General features: G+C 38.9%; 1 protein-coding gene across 2 annotated transcripts in view; it reads right to left on the bottom strand.

Moving 5' to 3' along the window:
• PCCA (propionyl-CoA carboxylase subunit alpha) overlaps nucleotides 1–24,087 on the bottom strand; it is a 436,739-nt gene that overhangs the window by 291,901 nt on the left and 120,751 nt on the right. For both annotated transcript variants that reach the window (XM_001092670.5, XM_015121385.3), the window contains exon 8: nucleotides 7,510–7,546. In XM_001092670.5, the coding sequence (XP_001092670.3) occupies nucleotides 7,510–7,546 (37 nt within the window). The remainder of the gene's footprint in view (nucleotides 1–7,509; nucleotides 7,547–24,087) is intronic.

Genomic DNA, 24,087 nt, shown 5'->3' with positions numbered 1-24,087 from the left:
AAATTAGCCAGGCGTGGTGGTCCATGCCTGTAGTCCCAGCTATTGGGGGGCTAAGACAGGTGAATTGCTTGAACCCGGGAGGCAGAGGTTGCAGTGAGCTGAGATCACGCCACTGCCCTCTAGCCTGGGCAACAGAATGAGACTCTATCTCAAAAAACAACCACAACAACAATGAAAATTTTACTCTGAAGTAGTAATCAAATTAATATAAAGCAATCATTTGCAAAGAAAAATAAAATTTATGTATTGCAGAGAATCCTATACTATTTTAAGAAAAGAGCAATCCATCAATATAAATCAGTACATGTGGGGAAAAATATTTCTACATCAAACTAATTCTTGGGAACATTGTGAGACATGGGTAATACTTTATGAGCTACTGCTCCTGTTTGTTATTACATTTTCTTTTCCTTTAACAATTACTTTAACTCAATCATCTCTCCTTTCCTCTTTTAATAGTTACTTGAGAAAAATGCGCATTATATTGTTATCGGGTAGAATGGTCATTATATATCCATAAGGTCTAATTATTATATAGTGCTGTTCAAGTCCTCTATTCCCTCCCTTACTGATCTCTCTAGATGTTGTATCCATTACTTATAGTGTGCTATTAAAGTCTCCAACTATTATTGTAGAATTAGTCTGTTTCTTCCTTCAATTCTGTCAATGTTTATCTTAAGTATTTTAGGAATATGTTTTCTGGTACATATACATTCATAATTGTTAATCAATATAAAATGTCCTTCTTTGTCTCTTATAACAGTTTTGGACTTAAAAGTTTATTTTGTCTGGCATTAGTATGCCACCCCAGCTCTCTTTTGGTTACTATTTGCATGGGATATCTTTTTCCATCCTTTCACTTTCAACCTATTTGTGTCTCTGCATCTAAAGTGAGTTTCTTATAGACAGCATATAGTTGGGTCACATTTTTTCAATCCATTCTTCCCTCTGCCACAGTAAGATGTTACTGTACACACACACTAAGATGGCAATAGTTTTCATTATAAAAGAAAGAAAATAACAAGAGTTGGCAAGGATATTAAAAGACTGAAAGCCTTATACATTCTTGGTAGAAATGTAAAATGGGACAGCCACCATGGAAAATAATTTGCTAGTATCTCCAAAAGTTACACATAGAATTACCACATAACCCAGCAATTTCACTTCTAAGAATATACCCAAATTAATTGAAAACAGGTATACAAACAAATACATGGACGGAAATGTTCATAGCAGTACCATTTACAATAGCCAAAAGGTAAAAATAAACCAAATGTCCATCGATAGATTAATAAGTAGATAAGGCCAGGTGCAGTGGCTCATGCCTATAATTCCAGCACTCTGGGAGGCCAATGTGGGTGGATCACTTGAGCCCAGGAATTCAAGATCAGCCCAGGCAACATGGTGAAAATCCATCCCTACAAAAAAATACAAAAATTAATCAGGCATGGTGGCACACACCTGTAGTCCTAGCTGCTCAGGAGGGTAAGGCAGGAGGATTACTAAAGCCCAGGAGATCGAAGCTGCAGTGAGCTGGGATCACACCACTGCACTCCATCCTGGGCAAAAGAGCGAGACACTGTCTCTAAAAAATAAACAAAATGTGGTATGTACATGTAACAGAAAATTATCCAACCATAAAAAGGGATAAATGGTAGAACATGGATGAACCTTAAAAACACTATTCTGTGTGAAAGAAACCAGACACAAAAGTTCATATGTTGTGATTCTATTTATATAAAATATCCCCAGAATAAGTAAATCCATAAAGACACAAAGTAAATTAATGGTTGTCAAGGACTAGATAGAAAGAAAGCAAGAAGTAAATACTAATAAGTACAGAGTTTCTTTGGGGAGTAATGAAGATGCTCTGAAATTAGATAGTGATTACAGTTACACAACCTTGTAAATACAACAAAAATCACCGAATTGTGCATTTTTAAAGGTTGAATTGTACAGTATTAAAAATTTATCTTTTTCAAAATCTAATCTTTAGTATAAAAATCTGAACAAATTACCTCCAGGGCCAGAGGGTAGGTGAGAACTGACTTGGAAGGATCATGAGGGAACTCTCCAGGGAAACAGTATGTTCAGCATCTTGGTGGGGTTCCAAGTTACATATATATGCATATGTCAAAATCAATAAATACAGACTTAAGATTTGTTCACATTATATTGTGTGCGAATTTGGCATCAAAATAACAAAACTGTATACAAATACTGAATTCAATTAATAACACATATGTCGAAGTATTTAATGTGACATATACTGGTTGTGCAATTTACTCTGAAATGCTACAAAAATAAAATGGATTAGTATATGAACAGATGAGTGGTAAAGCAAATCTAGAAAAAGGTTAATAGTGGGATCTTGCTGTTGGGTATACAGGTATAAATTGTAACAATTCTTTCCAAATGTCGTATGATTCAAATTTTTCAAAATAAAATATTTGGGGAAAAGTTAATGAATAAAAAAAAATCTGCAAGTCATGAATACTATGCAGAAATTTAGAAAATAGTTACAAGACAGAGAATGACTGGGTGACAGTATTAGAGCATCTTCTCTTGAAGACATGATACTTAGGCTAAGATATGAAAGACTGCAAGGAGCTATTTATGTGAAGATATCAGTAAGAGTCTGCTAGGTCCTGCCATCCCCCTTCACCCTGCAAAAGAAAAAAAAAAAAAAAAAAACTTACCCTAAGGCCCTGAAATTTGCTGTGTTCAAGTAAGCCAATGTGAGTGAAGTAAGGTAGGCAAAGAAGGGAGTAGTATACAATAAGACTGGAGAGAAAAGCAGGTGTCAAATTATATGGGGATAGTAGTCAGAGTAAAGAATTGTGATTTTTATCTAAGTTCAAAGGAATCATTACAGAATTTAAAGCAGAAATGGGCTGGGATGAGATGAAACGTGTCTTTGTTCTTTAAAGAGTTTAAATATCTTACTGTCAGCTATGTGAAGTGTTTAAGAAATGAAGTAAAGAAACTATTGCCATAGTCCCTGCAAAAGACAAAAGTAGTTTGGAGGAGAGTGGTGGTAATGAAGACAGTGTATATAAGACGAACTGACAATACCTATTGATGTATTTACAATAGGATGATGAGGAAAAGAGGCATCCAGGAAAGACTCTGAGTTTTGGCCTGACTGAAAGGGGTGACATTTATTGAGATGTGGAAATTCTGGGAGAAGTAGGTTTGTAGTATAGTAGACTTGAGGATAAAAAAAAAAAAAAATGTTTTTGTTTAAATTGGGCATGATTTGTGACTGTAAGAAAGACAAGCAAAGGAAAAGAATCTGAATAATCTGGAAGTTATTAAAGGACAGGTTTTAGATTCACAATTTATTTTCCTTTCAAGAATCAATTTTGACTTGATTGTATTAAGGACCTTTAGTCCAGAAAAAGGATCAAACTTCAATGGAAATCAAGCTCACAGATTACTGCTGTCTATCATTGAGGTTAAAGACAAACTGAGGATCAATAGCTCTGTATCTCTCAACTTAGATAGGTCAAAGGAAAAAATCAGGAATAAGAATGAGGGAAACCAGGTAGTCCAAAAAACAAATACATGCAAGTAACATATGAAGTCTTAACTGTCTCTCACCTCATCAGGGATAGGAGACTGTCTGCTGCTTTAATCCCACATATAACACACGTAAGTACCTTACAGTATTTTACACTAAGTAGTTGCTCAAATTTTAGCTGCCATCCTGTAATCTCACTAGTTTAGACAAAGTATAATAAAAAATCTGTGGTCTTTGGAGCCAAACAAACCTAAATTTAAACCAGGGTCCACCACTCAATAGTTCTGTGACCTTGAACAAATTATTTACCTGCCTAATCATTAGTTTCCTTAAATGTAAACGAAAATAATTAAACTCAAGAATTAGCATTAGAAACAACATTTCCAAAATGCCTGGCCTAAGGAAGAAATGCTCCATAAACTGGAGTTACCATTACATAAAAGACACTTAATTCATCAATGCTCAATACAGTGAGTTTCCTACTTTGGCAGCATAGATTCATGGTTCCAGAAGAAAAGCAAAGACATGAGAGAGGAGGAAATCACGTAAAACAGGATGAATTTCATTTTCACCACATAACACGGAAAGAATTAAAAGTGAGAACTCTATGAATAGGTATAACACAGGGACAATCAACAACTTACAAATGGATAGGTTCAAAGGTTTGACTATAATTCAGTTGTTTAGAACTAGGAACACATTTTTCACATGGAATGATAATCATAGTTAAAATGTGATATATCTCAATAAAATCAGTAGTAAAAAACTTACAAAATATCAAACAACACAGAAAGCCAACAGACTTTAATAAAACATAATTTAATGTATTTTAGAAAGTAGCACTTCAAGGAAAAGATTTTATGCAAGGCTTCTGAGGTGATTCAGAAGAGATTTTCAGGGAAATTCCAAAAGCTTTGTAAGAGCTGATGACCCTAGTTCTTTATGGTTTATTTTACCTCAAATTTTATAGTTTCCCTTTCTTTCAGTATAAGCAAAACACCAGTACTCTTATACTTAATAGCCATGATTGCTATCATTTATTTCACAAGTGAGAGAGAGCAATTGGGGAAGAATTAGAAGAAAGATAGGAAAGAGGCCGGGCGCGGTGGCTGAAGCCTGTAATCCCTGCACTTTGGGAGGCCGAGACGGGCAGATCATGAGGTCAGGAGATCGAGATCATCCTGGCTAACACGGTGAAACCCCGTCTCTACTAAGAAATAAAAAAAAAAAACTAGCCGGGCGAGGTGGCAGGCGCCTGTAGTCCCAGTTACTTGGGAGGCTGAGGCAGGAGAATGGCATAAACCCCGAAGGGGGAGCTTGCAGTGAGCTGAGAGACGGCCACTGCACTCCAGCCTGGGCAACAGAGCGAGACTCCATCTCAAAAAAAAAAAAAAAAAAAAAAAGAAGAAGAAAGATAGGAAAGAGTAGGAAAGAGAAAGGAGTCAAAGGATGTGCCCAAGTGCAAAGAAAAGAGACTTAGATTAGGTAACCTCAGTAGGAAAAAAATAAGAAAATGAAAAGAAGGTAAAGTACAGCATTAAAATATTGAGGGAGGAAAGCAAAGTGATGAGAACTGGTTAGAGAGAGGCCCATCACGATGAACTGGTTCTCTTAAAGGTCACAGGTTATAACTAAAGCAGAAGATGGTCGTGTGCGTTGGCTCATGCCTGTAATCCTGGCACTTTGGGAGGCTGAGGTGGGCAGATCACCTAAGGTCAGGAGTTTGGGACCAGCCTGGCCAGTATGGTGAAACTCCATCTCTACTAAAAATACAAAAAAATTTAGCTGGCATTGTGGTGTGTGCCTGTAATCCCAGCTACTCAGGAAGTGAAGGCAGGAGAATCACCTGAACCCAGGAGGCGGGGGTGGCAGTGAGCAGAGATTGAGCCACTGCACTCCAGCCTGGGAAACAAGAATGAAAACTCTGCCTCAAAAAAAAAAAAAAGTGGAAGAAAAGGCAAGAAAGCAAGCAAAGCAATCCACGGCCTGCCATTTACACAAAGGGAATGCTTGGAAGTCCAAGATTCACCATTCAAAATGTGGCACTGCAGTGTAACTGTAGATTTTCGTCTAATCCCTTTATGTCCCCAAATTTCTCTAAATATTGTCCTTTTTTACATAGATACTATTATAATAAAAACAGTATTATTATATCCATTGAGGTTGATAATAATGTCTAACCTAGAACTAGAAAAAGGGCTTTTTAAATGTAAAGATCTCTGACAGGATGAAATTAAACTATTTTAGAAAACTATCCTCAAAAGCCAGTAGGTATATTACATGCCTCTTAGGCAATGAGGAACACCAGTGATTTCAAACCATGGACAGAAACTTTTGATTTTCCTCAATAAAGAAACCACAGAATCAGTTACATATAGTCCAATTTATTTAGCAGTCGAGCAAATGTTCCTATGAAGTACTGAAATGCTTTGTGAAACATTAATGATTCTGAAAAAAAATAACAAAGAGATGAGGTGGTCAGATAAAATAAGATTTTCTATGGTCTGGTCTTAAATCCAGGACCTATATCAATAAGATAGATTTTTGCAAAGCAAACAACAAAATACACTTAATGATGAGCAAAGCCCAAACAATTTAGACAGAACCAACTATAAACAAGGATGCAACAAGCCAAACTGCTTTTCAGGTCACTAAAGACCTGCTAAGTTAGACTGTCCCATTTGCAAAGAACACGCTTATTAGTACAAGTGATCACTTCCAGACCAATAAGATATTTCTACATATCACAACTATATGAACTTTGCCAAATCAAATGCTCTCTAGAGGCAGAAAATAGATCTAAATAATCTTAATGAGAAAACAGGCCTACAGAAATGTTTGTGTGGCACGATGAGATGCTTGGACTGAGGAGTTCAGGAATGCTGAGAAGATGCTGGGATCCCTGACTACAAGCATTGCCTAATTTCTCTCATTTCTGTACACATTTCTGTCAAATATATACAATTACTGATTTAATTATTAAACCTGCAAAGTTATTTAACAATATTGTTAATCCATGACAATAGCATGCCCTTAAACATTTTCTCAATTAGCAGATACCAAAAATAGTTCTCATGACCGCCAAGAATATTTTTAAAATTAAAAAGTTGCGAGCCGGGCGCGGTGGCTCACATCTGTAATCCCAGCACTTTGGGAGGCTGAGGCAGGTGGATCGCCTGCGGTCAGGAGTTCGAGACCAGCCTGGCCAACATAGTGAAACCCCATCTCTACTAAAAATACAAAAAATTAGCTGGGTGTGATGGCGGGCACCTGTAATCCCAGCTACTAGGGAGGCTGAGGCAGGAGAATCACTTGAACCCAGGAGGTGGAGGTTGCAGTGCGCCAAGATCGCGCCATTGCACTCCAGCCTGGGCAACAAGAGCAAAACTCCATCTTAAAAAAAAAAAAAGAAAAGAAAAGAAATTAAAAAGCTGGGAAACACTGCCCCAAATACAAGTACATGTAAAACAGCCATTAAAAACTCCTCCAGTCTACCTTTTATTCCAATTTAGAACATTCAGTTCTAATTTCCAACATCTATTTTATCTTTCCTGTTTAGCAAGATTAAGTTGATACCTAACATCTTAGAAAAAGGCAAAAACTTAAAGAACTATATCAAATATGGTATCTTCATTTTAATCCAAATGTTCTTAATTTTAACAAACCACATTCAACTATGTACATATAAATTGACATTCAACTTATATCCAATCTTTAGAATTCTTAAGACAATTCCTTCTTTGAATTAGCCTGTGATTTCATCTTACAAAAGAGCTATGTATAGCTAAGGTCAAATTACTCTTTAAAGTCTCCTTTAATAATAGAATTTGGTAATTCAACTGATAAATTCTTCCAGAGCAACAAGTAATCAAAATCTAAAACTATTAAAGTATTATTTGCTCTATGGGAATTACTTATTACCTGTTGACTCAACCATATCTGCTGAAAGACACAGAAACCCTACCAAAGTTAATTTAAGGACTTACCAATTTCCCTTGCAATTCTGACAGCTTCTTCTGCATCCTGTAAAAGCAGGAAATGAGACTCAACATTAATCCCATGAGGCATTGCACAATGTCTTTAGGGCAGTCATATATTGCACTACTGTCTCCTCCGATTCATTTAATGTTCAATTTTACAACCTTCTAACCCTTTTCATTCAGAGAAATGTAAAATTAATACCATAAGTGGAATGTAAATTCTACCTCATCATTATTATATTAAGAAACTCAAAGCAGTTGAAATGAGCTGGCAGGAAGCACTACCAGAATTGCCAATGATTTGGTGCAGTTGCCGGAATTTAATGGCAGAATTTAGATGTTTACAATCAATACTGAATCATAAATCAGGTCATTAAAGCTTGTCCGCAGCCAGCTTGTTTCTGTCCAATATTATGCGTCATGTTTTCCTAGATTCTGTCAGCAGGGGGAGTTGATTCTCTATTGTTTGGGAGTAGTTGATCGATTTTCCAGAAATATAAAAGTTAATTTCCAGTACCTACAGGAATTATAAATTGTTCCAAAAAATCCCTTTGGCAATCTGCATTACCTTTTCTGTTCTATTGTTTCTTTCGTCTTTTTACCAGGTACATATTTTACCTCTACAATTGTATCTTGTTACATAAATTAAAACTTTAATTTCAATGAACCAACTATTGGAGAAAAAAACTCCAAAAAGCAAAAGAAAGAAAATGCTTCCCTAAACAGTAAAGGGTAAGAGTTTATCCATTTAAGGATTAGTTATTGCTAAATATTAACCAATGCCACTTCTACCTCTAAGAAGCTGAAAAGACAAAAACTTCCCTTGAATCTAAGTAATTTCACTGATCATTAACCCTCTCCTAACACATCCAACACAGGACACTGCTGAATCATTTCCCCAAATAACAATAAAGATAATGCTGAAATCTAAGCCTCCTTTGTGCGTGTGTGTGTGTGCGCGTGTGTCTGTGTGTGTGTAATTTAGTGACACAAACTAAACTATCACAACAACTGACAATATTGTTTTGAAACCACAGCTGGTGTGACTGAATTTTCAGAAAATGACTAAAATGCTAAAGTGAAGCCCAGTGTTTTTTAAGCTTTTAAACTAATACATTTAAAATGTAGAGCAACCATATCAGAATCCTCCAAGAAAGGGGGGAGAAAGGGGATGTTTATAACTGGTTCACTTACGTCTAATAAAAAAAAAATCTTCCTTAAAGGTCTTCAGTACCTAATAACATCTCCTGAATAAGGAGGTTGGCAGGGGAAGTTGTCAGAAAAATTTAATTTCCTTTCATTAGCCAGTCTGCTCCACAAATAGGTGCTTGTTAAGTTCAAAGCGGTCCTGAAAGCGACATCAGTTTTAAGTTGTTTTTTGTTTTTTTTTTTTTTTCCACTCCAAGCAGTCACATCTGCTAATGAGATTTTCCAAATAACAATTGTTTTCAAGTCAGAGATAAATCTATACCTCCCACCCTATGCCTTCCAAAATCAAGGTTTACTGCTTTATTACACCTTGCTGTTTTCGCTGACCCTACATTCTCCAAATTTTAGCTTAAAGGGATGAAAATCCATGAAAAGGGTCATTTAAGAATGTTAGTGGTTTCCACACATTGAGTTGGAAGGTTCTTTGTTCCAGCCAGTGACAGTTATTGGAGAATACTTCCCCTTAATAGCCTCTCTGTCAGGAAGTGTTAAACCTGCCAAATGTGAACAATTAGTGCCCCTTGAACAAAATACAGGAAGAGTGATGGCTGATGAAGACTGGATTATAATAAACCTGGAAGAAAACTTTTAACATTTCTTTCCAACGTGATGAGAGAAAATAAACTGCTATCTAAAAAGTTCATCACTTGAGAGAACAGGCAAATTTTAAAAGGTAATTCAAAAATTCATCAGTCATATTTTGTCACTTATTTGTATATACATGTTATAGCTGTGTGTGGATATATAAAGCCATATCTATACCTGACACGGCAAACTAAAAATTCCACTGCCACAAATCCAATACTTCTGTAGAATGCCACAAAGCAATCTTATCTTGCAACTTAACAGCATGCTTAAGTTTTCTTACTATGAAAATCAAATTCTACTAAATGAACTTTCAAATAAAATCAAGCTGCCTTAAAAATTAACTTTTTACTTGTCATTCATTCATCCAAAAATTCTTTACTGAGGGTCTATTATGCACTGGACATTAAAAGCTCTATTACTGGTTCAGTAATAAACTACTAAATATTATACATTCAGCTCCAATATGGTCTTTCAGAACAAAGTTTCATTATCAGGCTCTACAAAATTACTTTTGAAGAGATTTTAAAAAAAGGCCCTATAAAGCTCCAAATTCAATGACACTAAGTGACATCACTGTAAAAGTTGCCTATAACATCATAAGTTTAAAAAAATTTTAATCAAACTCTGAATCAACTAAAAAAGGACCAACAATCATCACCAAAAACTGGGCCAAAGATGAAACTAAAAGCTCTTCACATAAAAACACTTCTCAAAGGAAAATATCTATGCTCAGCCTTGGTCACAATCACAGAAACACAAATTAAAACAATGAGATCTCACTTTTCATCCAGCAAATTAAAGTCTAATAATGGCCAGGATGACAAAGTTAAATACTTCTTATATTACCGGTATCGTAGAAAATCGTATAATCTTTTTTAAAAGAAATTGCTAGTATCTATCAAAAGTTTGAGGACATGTTATCTTTTGTTCTGAAATTTTACTCCTGGGAAGTCATCCTACAGACATACCCACATGCATGGACACAGACATTCAAAGAAATTCATTATTTTGAATTTGTTGGTGGTGTTTTAATAAGAAAAAAATTCTGAAAAACAATTTAATAAGCCTTCAATAAGGGACTAGTACATCCGTAAGATGAAATATTAGCCTTTAGAAAGAATGCAGTTGATCTATATGTTCTTATTCAACCACTTATACATTAATTCAATAACTATCTGCCCAGCAACACTACATGAAATACATTTTCTGCCCTCACGGAGCTTATTACAAACTAATGAGAGAAACAGAAAATAAACCAATCAATTGATAACCAAAATAAATGTTACACAGAAACAAAGAGTATTGAGGCAAGAATACTAGAGAGAACTTGTTTCAGAGAGGCTGCTCAGAAAGGCCCTTCTGGAGTGAACTTTTAAAACTAAGGATAAAGACATTTAGCCAGGCCAAGCACAGTGGCTCACATCTGTAATCCCAGCACTTTGGGAGGCCAAGATGGGAGGATCACTTGAGGGTAGGAGTTTGAGACTAGCCTGGGTAACATGGCAAGATCCCTATCTCTACAAAAAATACAAAAATTACTGGGTGTGGTAGTGGGACCTGTAGTCCCAGCTACTTGGGAGGCTGAGGCAGGAGGATTGCATGAGCCCAGGAGGTCAGGGCTGCAGTGAGCCATGATGGCACCACTGTACTCCTGCCTGGGAAATAAAGTGAGACCCTGTCTCTAAAACTACACACACACACACACACACACACACACACACACACACACACACACACACACATACAAACACCTAGCTACCATGAAAAGATCAGGCAGAAAAGTTACTAGACAGAGGGAACTGCATATACAAAAATCCTAGATGAGGAAGCAATTTAATAGGGAAAGAATATCAGTCAGCTAAAGTTGAAATGCAGTAAGGAAGCAGCAGCAAAGCACAACATAAGGAGCATGGACAGCATGGCCCTGTTCTGGCCAGGCCTTACGGGATTTGGTATGTGGTCCAAGATGCCTTGGTTCTATACAAGGCAATGATGAATGATAATTAAGTTTTAAGAGAGTAACGCTTACACTGTAAAAATAAGCAAAATAAAGTATATACTGGGGGCGGGGGTAGCAAGTTGGAGTACATAGAGTATGACCTTACCTACATTAAGACAGAAATACACACTTGAATGCACAGGAAAGTTTATGCTTTGGACAGCTACCAAAACCAAGTTACTGATCAAAAGTAGGATAGACAGCCAGGCATGGTAACTCAGGCCTATAATCCCAGCTACTCAGGAGGCTCAGGCAGGAAGATCGCTTGAGCCCAGGAGTTCTGTATCAACCTGAGCAACACTGCAAGACCTTGTCTATATTTAAAAAAAAAAAAAAATTAAATTTAAAAAGTAGGATTAAAAGTAGTAGGATAAGGGAAATTAAAATTGTATGCTCTTACGTACATGTTGAACTTTTTCACCATAAGAATCATAATTACATACTTCATATTTTCATAGTTTAAAAATTAAGCCAGCCATGTCTGAAGTTGTTTTCCAAATTGTTAATGATTTTGAGAACATATTTAATGTTATCAAAACAAACTAGGAGTCCCCAAAATCCACTTAAGCTTTTCATGACATCCCATAGCCTCAAAACCAAGGTTGAACTCCCTAGGATGGTTTCAATACTTGATCCTGTCTGCCTAAGCATGAGTCTCAGCCCCACCCCTGTTCATCTTGCACCTTACCCTGCCGCCCAAGGCCCAGGCAGGCTCCCCAGCCTTGCACGGCCTTCTCAGTTCAGCCAGGCTCAGCCAGGAACTCTCTCCCCTTTTACCTCCTTTCACCAAACCAGCTCTTATTACAATAGGCCCAATTCTGGGCCCTGAAGACACAGGACAGAACAAGAAAGGCATCATCTTAGCCAACAGGTAATTTACAGGCTGGTAGAAAAGACAAACCTTCAAGACAGCCACACAGCAGCTAAGGAATGATTACGTGGTGCGTGTTATGTAGAAGTTGTAAAGAGGGCATGTGACAACAGGAGATCTCTAATCCAAAAATAGATTCCTGAAAATTTTCTCGGGCGTGGTGACTGAAAGGAGACCTAAGAAATACAAGCGTAGTGAAAAACAGAGTGTCTGGGACCTGAAGAGAGAGGCTGAGGGGAAGCAGGGCCTCACAGTCACATGAAAGAGACTGAACTGCAGCCTCAGAGCAAGGAAATGAAGGACTCGCTCTGGTTGCAGGCTGCAGAATTCTGGCATAGCATCTGCTTACTTATCTTGTGCACTGTCCACCCTCTGCAACTCCCTAGCCCGTTAAAATGTAAGCTCCATAAGCACAGAAACCCCTGTCCAGCTGTTTCAAGTTAGGTATTTAAAATCCCGAGCACAGTGCCTGGCTCAGTCGTTATTCAATCAATAGTGTTGGAAGAATAACTGAATGAATGAACAAACAAATGAACACTTTGAGAGGCAAGAGGGATCTAAGAGTCAGGCTGGGAGGCAGTAGTCTGGGTGAGAGGAAAATAACCATTTCCTCCCAGAGTTCACGGTGGCATGCTTCCAATTTCAGCTAATGCCACGTTCTTTCCTTTTTTTTTGAGATGGAGTCTCCGTCACCCAGGCTGGAGTGCAGCGGCACGATCTCCACTCACTGCAACCTTTGCCTCCCGAGTTCAAGTAATTCTCTTGCCTTAGCCTCCTAAGTAGCTGGGACTACAGGCGCACACCACCACACCCGGCTAATTTTTGTATTTTAAGTAGAGACAGGATTTCACTGTTTTGGACAGACTGATCTCGAACTCCTGACCTCAGGTGATCCGCCCACCTCGGCCTCCCAAAGTGCTGGGATTACAGCCATGAGCCACCTCGCCCAGCCTGCCACTTTCTTTAGGGTTCCTTTCCAGTCCTCCCACACCTGGCTAGGTATCATCACTGTGTGATCACATACACCACAACCTGCAATTATGACAGCCCTTGTCACACTTAACCTTCATGAGGGCAACAACTAGCTGTCTTACTCTCTACTAAATCCCCAGAGTTTAGCAAATTCATGTAATCAACACATTATTTCTTCCATGAATAAACAACTATCTGCATCAGCTTCCATAAAAGTAAGTCTGTTAGGATAAGACACAATCTTATAAATGCCAACAGAACTATTTATCTCCAGAGCAGCAGTTTTATAAGTGAGTTAACTGACATCCAAAGCTAGGGGTTCAGGGCAGGGACTCAAGAACCAGACAGACTTCTGTTAGAAATGCTTGTTCCCTGGTGCCGTAAAGAAACAGCACTTGAACATAAATTTAATTTCCTCAGCAAGGTCATTTGTACTTTCTGCAGAAAGGGTACACTCGCCAGCAGTTCTGCCGTGAGAGAACACTGAACAATGGAGACAGGATCATTTATAACCTGAGGCGTCCCCCCCACTGCTGTGTCTGGTTTCCATTGGCTGGAACGGGACCTCACATTATGTATTTGTCCTGATTGGCTAGCAACATAGAACTTTTTAAAAGAGGCAAAGGCAGAGGAGAACAAAGGAAGGAAGAAGTATCTTGTGGAATGCTAAGAAAGGTAAAAACACCTTCAAATAAGGAAGAGGAACAGGCTATGACCTAATGCTTGCTTGGACCAGTATAAGCATGCCAGGGCAAATATTTAGGTTAAATTTTGGGAGCTAAGAACATAAAATACATTGATTTCTTTATTATAGCTAGCAGATATTTAAGAATGTTAGCACAGGCCTTTGAATAAATTTTGCTTCTAAGAGAAGTTACTATTTATTCCCAATCAGATGCAAAGGAAAGTCTTTGAAGAGGAACCTCTACTTTACTTTTTACATTTCGATTTTGCTTCAGTTTAAAACAAGGTGCACTCAATGAAATACTGTTGGCATTGGGCAAAACCAAGCCCGATATTCTTGGAATTCTCAGTCCAGCACTTCTTCCACCACATCATTAACTTCCAGAGTTTGAATTTTAGGTTTCATAAAACCTGCTCTTCTAAAAAATATAGTTCTACTCCATAATTTTTAAGTAAAGTGTTGCATTAGGGAAAAAAATCAAATTCTACATGGCAGTAAGTTTTCAAATTGAAAAGCCACAAGTTTAACTTATAATACAAAACAATAGAAAGCAGCTCATTTCAATGTACAGATATCAAACTTTATTTCATAAAAATGTAGAAGGTTAAACTTTATTTTACTAAATATACTTTGTGGGGTTTTTTTTCTTTTTTCTTTTTTTTTTTTTTTGAGACAGAGAGAGAGTCTCGCTGTGTCACCCAGGCTGGAGTGCAATGGAGCGATCTCCACTCATTGCAACCTCCACCTCCTGGGTTCAAACGATTCTCCTGACTCAGCCTCCCAAGTAGCTGGGATTACAGGTGCCCACCACCACACATGACTAATTTTTTTTTTGTATTTTTAGTAGAGACAGGGTTTCACCATGTTGGCAGGCTGGTTTTGAACTCCTGACCTCAAGTGATCCTCCCATCTCAGCCCCCCAAAGTGCTAGGATTACAGGCGTGAGCCACCGCGCCCAGCCTTTGTTCTTTATTTATATAAAATAATTATATTTTAAACAAAACAACATTATCTCTTCACAAATACAGCTTGGTAATATTTGAAGAAAAAGTGGAGTTGATTATGCTTAACACTCTTTAGAACATTCCTTTTTTTTTTGAGACAGAGTCTCGCTCTGTCGCCCAGGCTGGAGTGCAGTGGCCGGATCTCAGCTCACTGCAAGCTCTGCCTCCAGGGTTTACATCATTCTCCTGCCTCAGCCTCCCAAGTAGCTAGGACTACAGGCGCCTGCCACCTTGCCTGGCTAGTTTTTTTTTTGTTTTTTTTTTTTTTTTTGTAGAGATGGGGTTTCACCACGTTAGCCAGGATGGTCTCGATGTCCCCACCTCGTGATCCGCCCGTCTCGGCCTCCCAAAGTGCTGGGATTACAGGCTTGAGCCACCGCGCCCAGCCTAGAATATTCTTAAGACAGCTCTCACATCTATAAATTACATGACACACAAAACATGAACATATGAAAGGGCTTAGAACAATAGATTCTATTAACGTAATGTTCAATAACATCCTATAATTTATTAAAAGAAAATTTCTGACACATTACATAATAATCGTCCCCAAAATGGAAGAAAAGTCAAATATGCCAGGCGTGGTGGCTCACACCTGTAATCCCAACACTTTGGGAGGCCGAGGCGGGCGGATCACAAGGTCAGGAATTCAAGACCAGCCTGGCCAACATGGTGAAACCCTGTCTTTACTAAAAATACAAAAATTAGCCAGGCGTGGTGGCACGCACCTGTAATTCCAGCTACTGTGGGGGCTGAGGCAGGGGAACTGATTGAACCTGGGAGGCAGAAGTTGCAGTGAGCTGAGATGGCGCCGCTGCACTCCAGCCTCGGTGACAAAGCAAGACCCTGTCTGGGGAAAAAAAAAAAGAAAAACAAGTCAAATATAAAACTTTCAGCAGAAGTGATAAAACAAATTTGATGCTATTCATTTTTCCTTAAAAAATTTCATTTGAGTGTTTAGAATAGTTTTATTTTCATATCACAAGTAATACAATTGAGAAAACAAAGCACACACAAAAATTAAAAATACATCAGCAAAAATGCTCAGATGATCGTATTCCTTATGGTTTCCAATCAGGAGGTAGGAAAAAAAGAAAAGTCCAATGATATCATTTTATTCTATTCTTCTAAGTGATAAACATCCCCGTGGTCCATTCTTTCTGTAATCCCAGCTTGTCCTGAGGGAAGGCACACTCAGGTTCTGAAGCTACTTAACTCTTTTGAGCACCAATGGAGAAAGAGTTACAGGAAAGTACTAGGAATATAATGCCAAAAGAACAGCTTAAGAAATGGAGAAAAGGGAAAGAAACCAAGCGAACCAGTACCCATTTCTTTTATTCCTCTTATTCCTCTATTACAAAACAACTCACATTAAGTGGGCTCTATTATCCAACCCAAGAATAATAACAGTAAAAAGTCCTATTTTACTGTGACTATGATAGGAGTGTGGACGATGCTACAAAAACCAACTAAATAGTAGGAAAAACCAACCAGAAAAAACGTGAAAAGAGCTAACAAAAATCTGGTGCCTTTTCTGCAAGCATTTATTTGTTAATACCTAGAACATGGCCTGCGGGACAACCAAGCCTAGTAGTTAAAAGCTCAGGCGTTGGCCTGGCACGACGGCTCACGCCTGTAATCCCAGCACTTTGGGAGGCAGAGGTGGGCAGATCACCCGAGGTCAGGAATTCGAGACCAGCCTGGCCAATATGGTGAAACCCTGTCTCTACTAAGAAAACAAAAAAATTAGCCAGGCGTGGTGGCGCATGCCTGTAACCCCAGCTACTCAGGAGGCAGAGGCTGCAGTGAGGCAAGACAGTGATAGTGCGCTACAGTATGGGCGACAGAGCAAGACTTTGTCTCAAAAAAAAAAAGAGCACAAGCGCTATGCCAGAAGGCTTGGGCTCCAATACTGCTTCTGTGGCTATGACTGAGTTACTAGAGTGCCTCTCTGGTATTTGGTTTCCTCATCTGTAAAATGGACATAATAACAGTATCTATCTCATAGATAGATACTATGACATAGACATACTATACATAGACATAATAACAATATCTATCTGATAGATAGTTATTAAGAAGATGAAATTAGTCAAGGCTTAAACACATTAGAACAATACCTGGCCCACAGCAGGTACTCAATTAAGGTTAGTAACTATGAGAAAATGGGCAGCCTGCCACCCCAAACTACCATGTTGGTACCTTCCCTGCCTGGCCTTAGTTGTTATATCCTGTGTCATTACTCATCTTCTGAACCTAGATAACAAAGAACTAATCCTGGCACTCCAATACTGGAAAAAACATGTACTTCCTCTCTCATAATGCACTGGATCAGACGATCTACCAACTCGGTATTGCTGGTGAACAGGGCAAAACACAGGGAGGCGCAGAAAACACTACAACAAAGACAGGCAAATTCGAATCATTCTTCCCAGATGCTAAACACCCACACATTTTTATAGTGGTATTAGTGTCAACACCGACCGCCATGCACGATTCAGACATCTTTCTCACTTGCTACTGCCTACTTACCGACCCTTAATTTTCTACTCTGTGAATGAGAATCCTGCTACCCATTCATATGAAAACCACTTAGGAGTTTACTTTCCTCAGCTGGTTCTAGAAGGGAATCAGTGACTGTTTATTAAAAAAAAAAAAAAATCATTTGTTTCAAGACACTATAGGTAAGAGCTATAGCTGCACCCTAAAAGCTGTCCTCAAACTATTCTGCATTCATATATAAAGTAAAGCAGAAACTTTTTAACAATCCTGGGCTCAGGAATGGCTTTCTGGCTTCCACATAATCCAGTTAACTCAAAGCGAGGCAGAAAATTCTTTCTGTTTTAATATACTTTCAAATCTTTCGGCCAGGCACAGTGGCTCACGCCTACAATTCCAGCACTTTGGGAGGCCATGGGGGGCGGATCACTTGAGGCCAGGAGTTCCAGACCAGCCTGGGCAACATGGCAAAACCCTGTCTCTATTAAAAACACAAAAATTAGACAGATGTGGTGGCCCACACCTGTAAACCCAGCTACTTGAGAGGCTGAGGCACAAGAATCACCTGAAACCAAAAGGTGGTGGTTTTCAGTGAGCCAAGATCGCACCACTGCACTCCAGCCTGGGTGACTGAGTGACACTCTCCATCTCAAAGAAAAAAAAACTTTCTAAAATTTAGTACACTTTTCTATCATTGTAAAAACAGCATAGTAAAAACAATTGAGTCTTTTTTTCCAAAATATAAAGCCTTTGAGACTTCATCAGGAAAATAAATTATTCTTGGTTTAGCAGGGACAAATACACTAATGTTTAATGTTACACTTTCTAACTGCTAAGACACAGCTTGTCTCCAATTTTTGGTTTTTGTTTTCGGGGTCTTTTTTAAATGAGTTCCTTCACACTAGCTTTTTTAGTTATTGGCCTCCTTCTGCTAAAGCAAGAGTACAGTTTTTAAAATCTGGCTAATTCGGTGATAAAAAAAAAATTACTATTTTAAATCTACACTGCCTAATTTACAAAACTCATTCAAATACATGACCATACTCTGTTCTGTGGTGTAAATGGGTATTACTATTTCCTCTCTGTTTTGTTTTGTTTTTTTTTTTCCAGATGGAGTCTCGCTGTGTTGCCCAGGCTGGAGAGAAGTGGCGCGATCTCTGCTCACTGCAAGCTCCGCCTCCTGGGTTCACGCCATTCTCCTGCCTCAGCCTCCCGAGTAGCTGGGACTACAAGCGCCTGCCACCACGCCCGGCTAATTTTTTTTGCATTTTTAGTAGAGATGGGGTTTCACTGTGTTAGCCAGGATGGTCTCAATCTCCTGACCCCGTAATCCGCCCACCTCGGCCTCCCAAAGTGCTGGGATTACAGGCGTGAGCCACCGCGCCCGGCCTATTTCCTCTTAACGAACAATTAGAACTACAAGACATTAAATGAATTTCTTCCGAAACTGGTGTGCTGATAGGTATTACAACCAAATGCAGTAAAATAATCATCAATGATCCTTCCCTCCGCTTCATACCTGACGTTGAACAGATCACATAATCCCATGGATTCCATTTACACCGTCTTCCTCAACACCATCTACTTTGTTGCATACAATACTTTATTTTAGGGGTCTGCCGTTTCTATCCTGGATTAGAAGAGGATCCTAATTTGTTTACCAACTTCAAGTTTTGCTCTGCTCCAATCTATTTTCCACACAACAAACCAAAATGAGTTTTCTAATGCCACATTTCTGTCATGTTAACTCTTCTGCATGAAATTATTCAGAGGCTCCCAAAACCACAAGAAATAAGTTGCATCACATTAAAGCCCACACATATCTGGATCCTAACTTTCTCTCTAGCTCCCTTTCTAACCGCTGCCCCTCATACCACAAATCTGCAGTTTTCCAGAGTTCTCACTGTCTCTCACCTCCAGGCTTTTGCAATAAGATGTTTTCACTGACATTAGAGCTGTGTCCATCATCAATCTCACTTTTCAGCTAACTCACTACTACTCAGATTTCAGGTTTTACTTAGCTATCATTTCCAGTGGAAAATCTGCAATGATACCCTAAAACTAGGTTACATGCCCATCCTACATGGGCCCCTGCACCTTGAGCTTAGCATTATCAAAACGTAGTCAATTGCCTGAATACTTGCAGTCCTCCCGAAGAAGGCTTTAAGCTCTTTGAAATCAGGATCTGTGGCATGTTATTCATTGCCTTAAAAAAAAAAAAAAAAAGAGCTGGGATCCCAATTCCTGTCTCCAGTATCTTTATGTGCATGCCTTTCACTCTGCTCTCAAGTTCCTGAGTTCAAGGTAATGAAATGTTGCATAAAACGAAATTTGTTAAAGGGAAATACTTGAAACCAAATCATTACTTCAGAATTACATTTTAAAACATTAATTTCTCTCTAAGGAAAAGGATGATTCAAGGACAGATTAATAAGCCATAAAGAAAACAGATGCAGAAGACCACTGAAGTACTGCACACAGTGCTTTAAAGGAGTATGGGTAAACTGTCTCCATGTAACATCCTAAATGTTCAAATAAGAAAGGAACAGAGGTTTGAAGGAGAAATGTAACAAACTAAAATTGCATCATAACTGGTGGAAACTACTTGGGCAAAAAAAGTAGACTATAGTCACCAAGGAAAATAATTTAGTCTTAAAAATACTGTAGACTAATTTTAAAAACACTAAACATTTTTTAAAAGATAGAATTACCTATAATTGGCATATGCACTCTGCCAATGAAAAACTGTTGCTAACACAGTTGCTAAAAACACAAGATATTCCAAAATTCGGTACTATTAATTTCCATCAGCAAACTTCTATCTGCATAGATATCCTCAAAAGTAATCTTATACTCAATGACTCTAAAATAATAAATGTGAACAGTGTAGCTCCAAGTGAATGTGGAGTCACTATACCAGAAACCTAAACTAATAGCCAAATATAAAAGAAAAATATGTACAGCCTCTTGTATTAGAAATAAAAACAAACTAAAAATAAAATTAGTATTAAAAATTATTTCCGGTCGGGCATGGTGGCTCACACCTCTAATCCCAGCACTTTGGGAGGCTGAGGAGGGCGGATCACCCAAGCCCAGGAGTTCAAGACCAGCCTGGCCAACATGGCGAAACCTCATCTCTACTAAAAATACAAAAATTACTAAAAAATTACTAATTACTAAAAATACAAAAATTAGCCGGGTATGGTGGCGCATGTCCGTAATCCCAGCTACTCCGGAGATGGAGGCACAAGAATCACTTGAACCCAGGGGGGCAGGGATGGAGTGAGCCGAGACTGTGCCACTGTACTCCAGCCTGGGCAACAGAGTGACAGTCTGTCTCAAAAAAATTTCCACCAGGCGCAGTGGCTCACACCTGGACACCTACAATCCTAGCACTCTGGGGGCCGAGGCAGGTGGATCACTTGAGGTCAGGAGGTTGAAACCAGCCTGGCCAACATGGTGAAACCCCATCTCTGAAATGAAATGAAATGAAAAATCAGCTGGACATGGTGGTACATGCCTGTAATCCCAGTTACTCGGGAGGCTGAGACAGGAGAATTGCTTGAACCCGGCACGCACAAGTTGCAGTGAGCTGAGATCACACCACTGCACTCCAGGGAGAGACTCCATCTCAAAAAATGAAAAATATTTCCCAGGGTAACAAAAGAACATTCCTTTAAAATTATTTGTAAATGCTTATCTGAAAACTATAACCTGCAGGTTCAGTTGTGGCGTCACAAATTCAGAAACAATCATTAGTGCAGACAATGAGAATCAATCATGATTTGAGAGTGTAATAGGATGTTACAAATCATCTAATGCATACAAGGAAAAAAACTGAGAAGATGAGATTTCTTTTCTCCTTTCTACCTTTCCATATTTTCCAAATTTACTAGAACAGAGGCTGCAAATTCAGATGCAGCCTCCTAAGAAGATAACCAAAATAACCTGTTGAACAAGCAAAAACACGTGTATTACCCACAGAGACACGTTCCAGGCCCACTAAAAGCCACAGTTCAAGATCCTAGACTTGGCATCTGCATGCTTCTCTGAGGCCCACTGAGCGACCCCCTCGGGGGTCTCCCCACCCACAATGGTGAGATGAGTCTCACACTGGGTAGAGCTCCAATTTCCTTTTCAAGAACTGTAGGAATAAAGACCCGCTGAATTTCTGATCACATTTGAAAATGTTTAATATTGGAAGAAACCTCCCATACTACTAACATAATGTCCTCAACATTTTTTGTTCTAAGTCCGTAAGTCAAAGTTCACCTGAAAGAAAACAGGCACAGGTTTCATAAGCCCATCTTCATGTTGACTCTAGAAGCCAGTGAGTTCAGAAGGTTTCAGCAGATCACCATCCCAATAGAACACAATTTACCTGGGAACCTGGAGTATTTTCCTCTGTCTTGACTTGCTTTGTCCATGGAAGTCTGGGCCTAGGAGATAGAGTCTTTCCAAATCTTAAACCGACAAGGCACTGTCAGGTTTGCAGTTAGAGACGGCCAACGATTAGGTTGTGAGCCCAATTCATGAGGTGCACAAACAACATATTCAATATGCCATTAGGAGACCCCCATGAGTTTGGCTCAGACTAAGTCTGTGGTCTCTCAGAGTCAGACTTCTGCTCTTTAAATGCATTAAATATGTAATGGAAATTCACCGTCTTCTCTTTCTAAAGGGCATCATTTCACCAAGGATAGTTACAAAGTGGGGAACAGGGAGAGGGAAATAGGAAGACCTATTAGAAAGGGGAAATGAGAAATATCCTGAGTGACTTCAGACCCCAAACGCACAGAAAGCCGGTGGGGTTTAGAAAAACTGAATGACTGGGTGTGGTGGCACACGCCTGTAATCCCAACACTTTGGGAGGCCAAGGCAGGTGGATCACTTGAGGTCAGGAGTTCAAGACCTGGCCAACATGGTGAAATACAGTCTCTACTAGAAATACAAAAAAAAAAAGTAGCCGGGCATGGTGGTGCACACTTGTGGTCCCAGCTACTTGGGAGGCTGGGGCAGGAGAACCACTTCAACCTGGGAAGTAGAGGTTGCAGTGAGCCAAGACTGCACCACTGCACTCCAGCCTGGGTGACAGAAAGAGACTCCGTCTCAAAAAAAAAAAAGAAAGAAAAAAGAAAAAAAAGAAACTGTAGATATTGGACAAGGTCTTTTGAAGGCTATCACCAAAATCTTTCCTGTGAAAACAGGTAACTCTAATCCAGTTGTGCTGGCAGAGGAAGGATAAGCCCCTCGGAGACTTCCAGGGTGGGTTCTTACTACCTTCAGTTAGCATTCAGGAGTAAGCCCTGAAGTAATTGTGACCCCAGCTCCTTCCTCACTTCTTGTGAGCAGCCTTAGGCCAGAAACAGAAAATGTTATAAACAAGCAAAAATTGGCTGGGAAGGCACCACAGTCAAACAACACAACTCCATATTACACATTCAAAAGAGCCTGAAAACAAAGGCAGTATAAGACCCAGAATAAGATGACACACTTGAAGATAAAACTAGATGCTCCCACTCCAAAAATTAAACACCAGTCTTTTGATAAAGACACCTGAGACATTGTAAGAAGAAATTACAATGGAAAAATAATTGTTGTTTTATTCAAGAGAATGGGGGAAAAAATGATAGTAGGCAACGTTCTAACAGCAAATCAAGCACCCATTTCTCCTTTTACTCTTCAACTCACAAGAAGAATTTTCACTAATTATTAGTGGAGAAACAAGTAAAAAATTTATTGATATGGGTGGCACAATATTTACCTTAATTCCTGCCATTGTTCCACAAGCTCTCCCTCGGAATCAACAAACTACTCGGTTGATAGATATCGATAATAACTGTCACATTTCCCACGTCCCAGCACACAACGGTCACCTTTGGACCTTTAGCCAAGAAACATTCCCTTCCTATGAGATACTACATCCATTAATTTCATAAGGAAAAATCTCCTATGTAAACAGAATTTCCGTATCAAATGCTCTCCTGATGGTCTCGTCCTTGAACCCTTGAGGACTCCACCATTCATCATCAAGCCAGAAATAATTTGGACAGTGACCATTAGTATTCTTGTGAATAAATCAAGTACAAATTGAAGATACAAAAAAGGCAAGATTCCTTGTCAAAAAAATATATAATTATACTGGTAGAAATATTCAGGCTGAGTAGATCAAGGTTCATAATGACACATCCAAACCCCTACCCAAATTCACACAAATGTCTAAAACAAAAAGGTAAAGAGGAAAATACCTCATAAGGAAATAATAATAATAATTTCATCATACACTGCTCAGGGGTTTGCAAGGCTGCAATCAGGGAGTGAACCAGGCTACATTGTCACTGGAGACTCAAACGGGGAGAAATTTGCTGCCAAGCTCATTCAGGTAGTTGGCAGAATTATGTCCTTGTAGCTGCATGAGGAAGGACTCCAGCCTTTTGCTGGCTCTTGGGTAGAGATTGCCCTTACATAGATTCTTAGAATCTGCCCACCATCCACTGCCAAGCAGGCTTCCTCAATATGGCTGCTTACTTTATCAAGCCAGCAAAACGAATCTTGTTCTCTAGTCTGTTAAGATCAAGTATTATATAATGAAACATAATCACAGGAGTGACACCCAACCACTTTGCCACATAATGTGATTGAATGCAGTGACATCCCATCACTTTTGCCATATAATGCAACCTAATTAAGGGAGTAACATGACATCACCTTTGCCATATTCTATTAATTAGAGAAGCAATTCACAGGTTCTACTCAA

This window comes from Macaca mulatta, chromosome 17 (assembly GCF_049350105.2).
Source record: "Macaca mulatta isolate MMU2019108-1 chromosome 17, T2T-MMU8v2.0, whole genome shotgun sequence".
NCBI classification, from domain to species: Eukaryota; Metazoa; Chordata; class Mammalia; order Primates; family Cercopithecidae; genus Macaca; species Macaca mulatta.
This window is presented reverse-complemented; position numbering and strand designations above follow the sequence as displayed.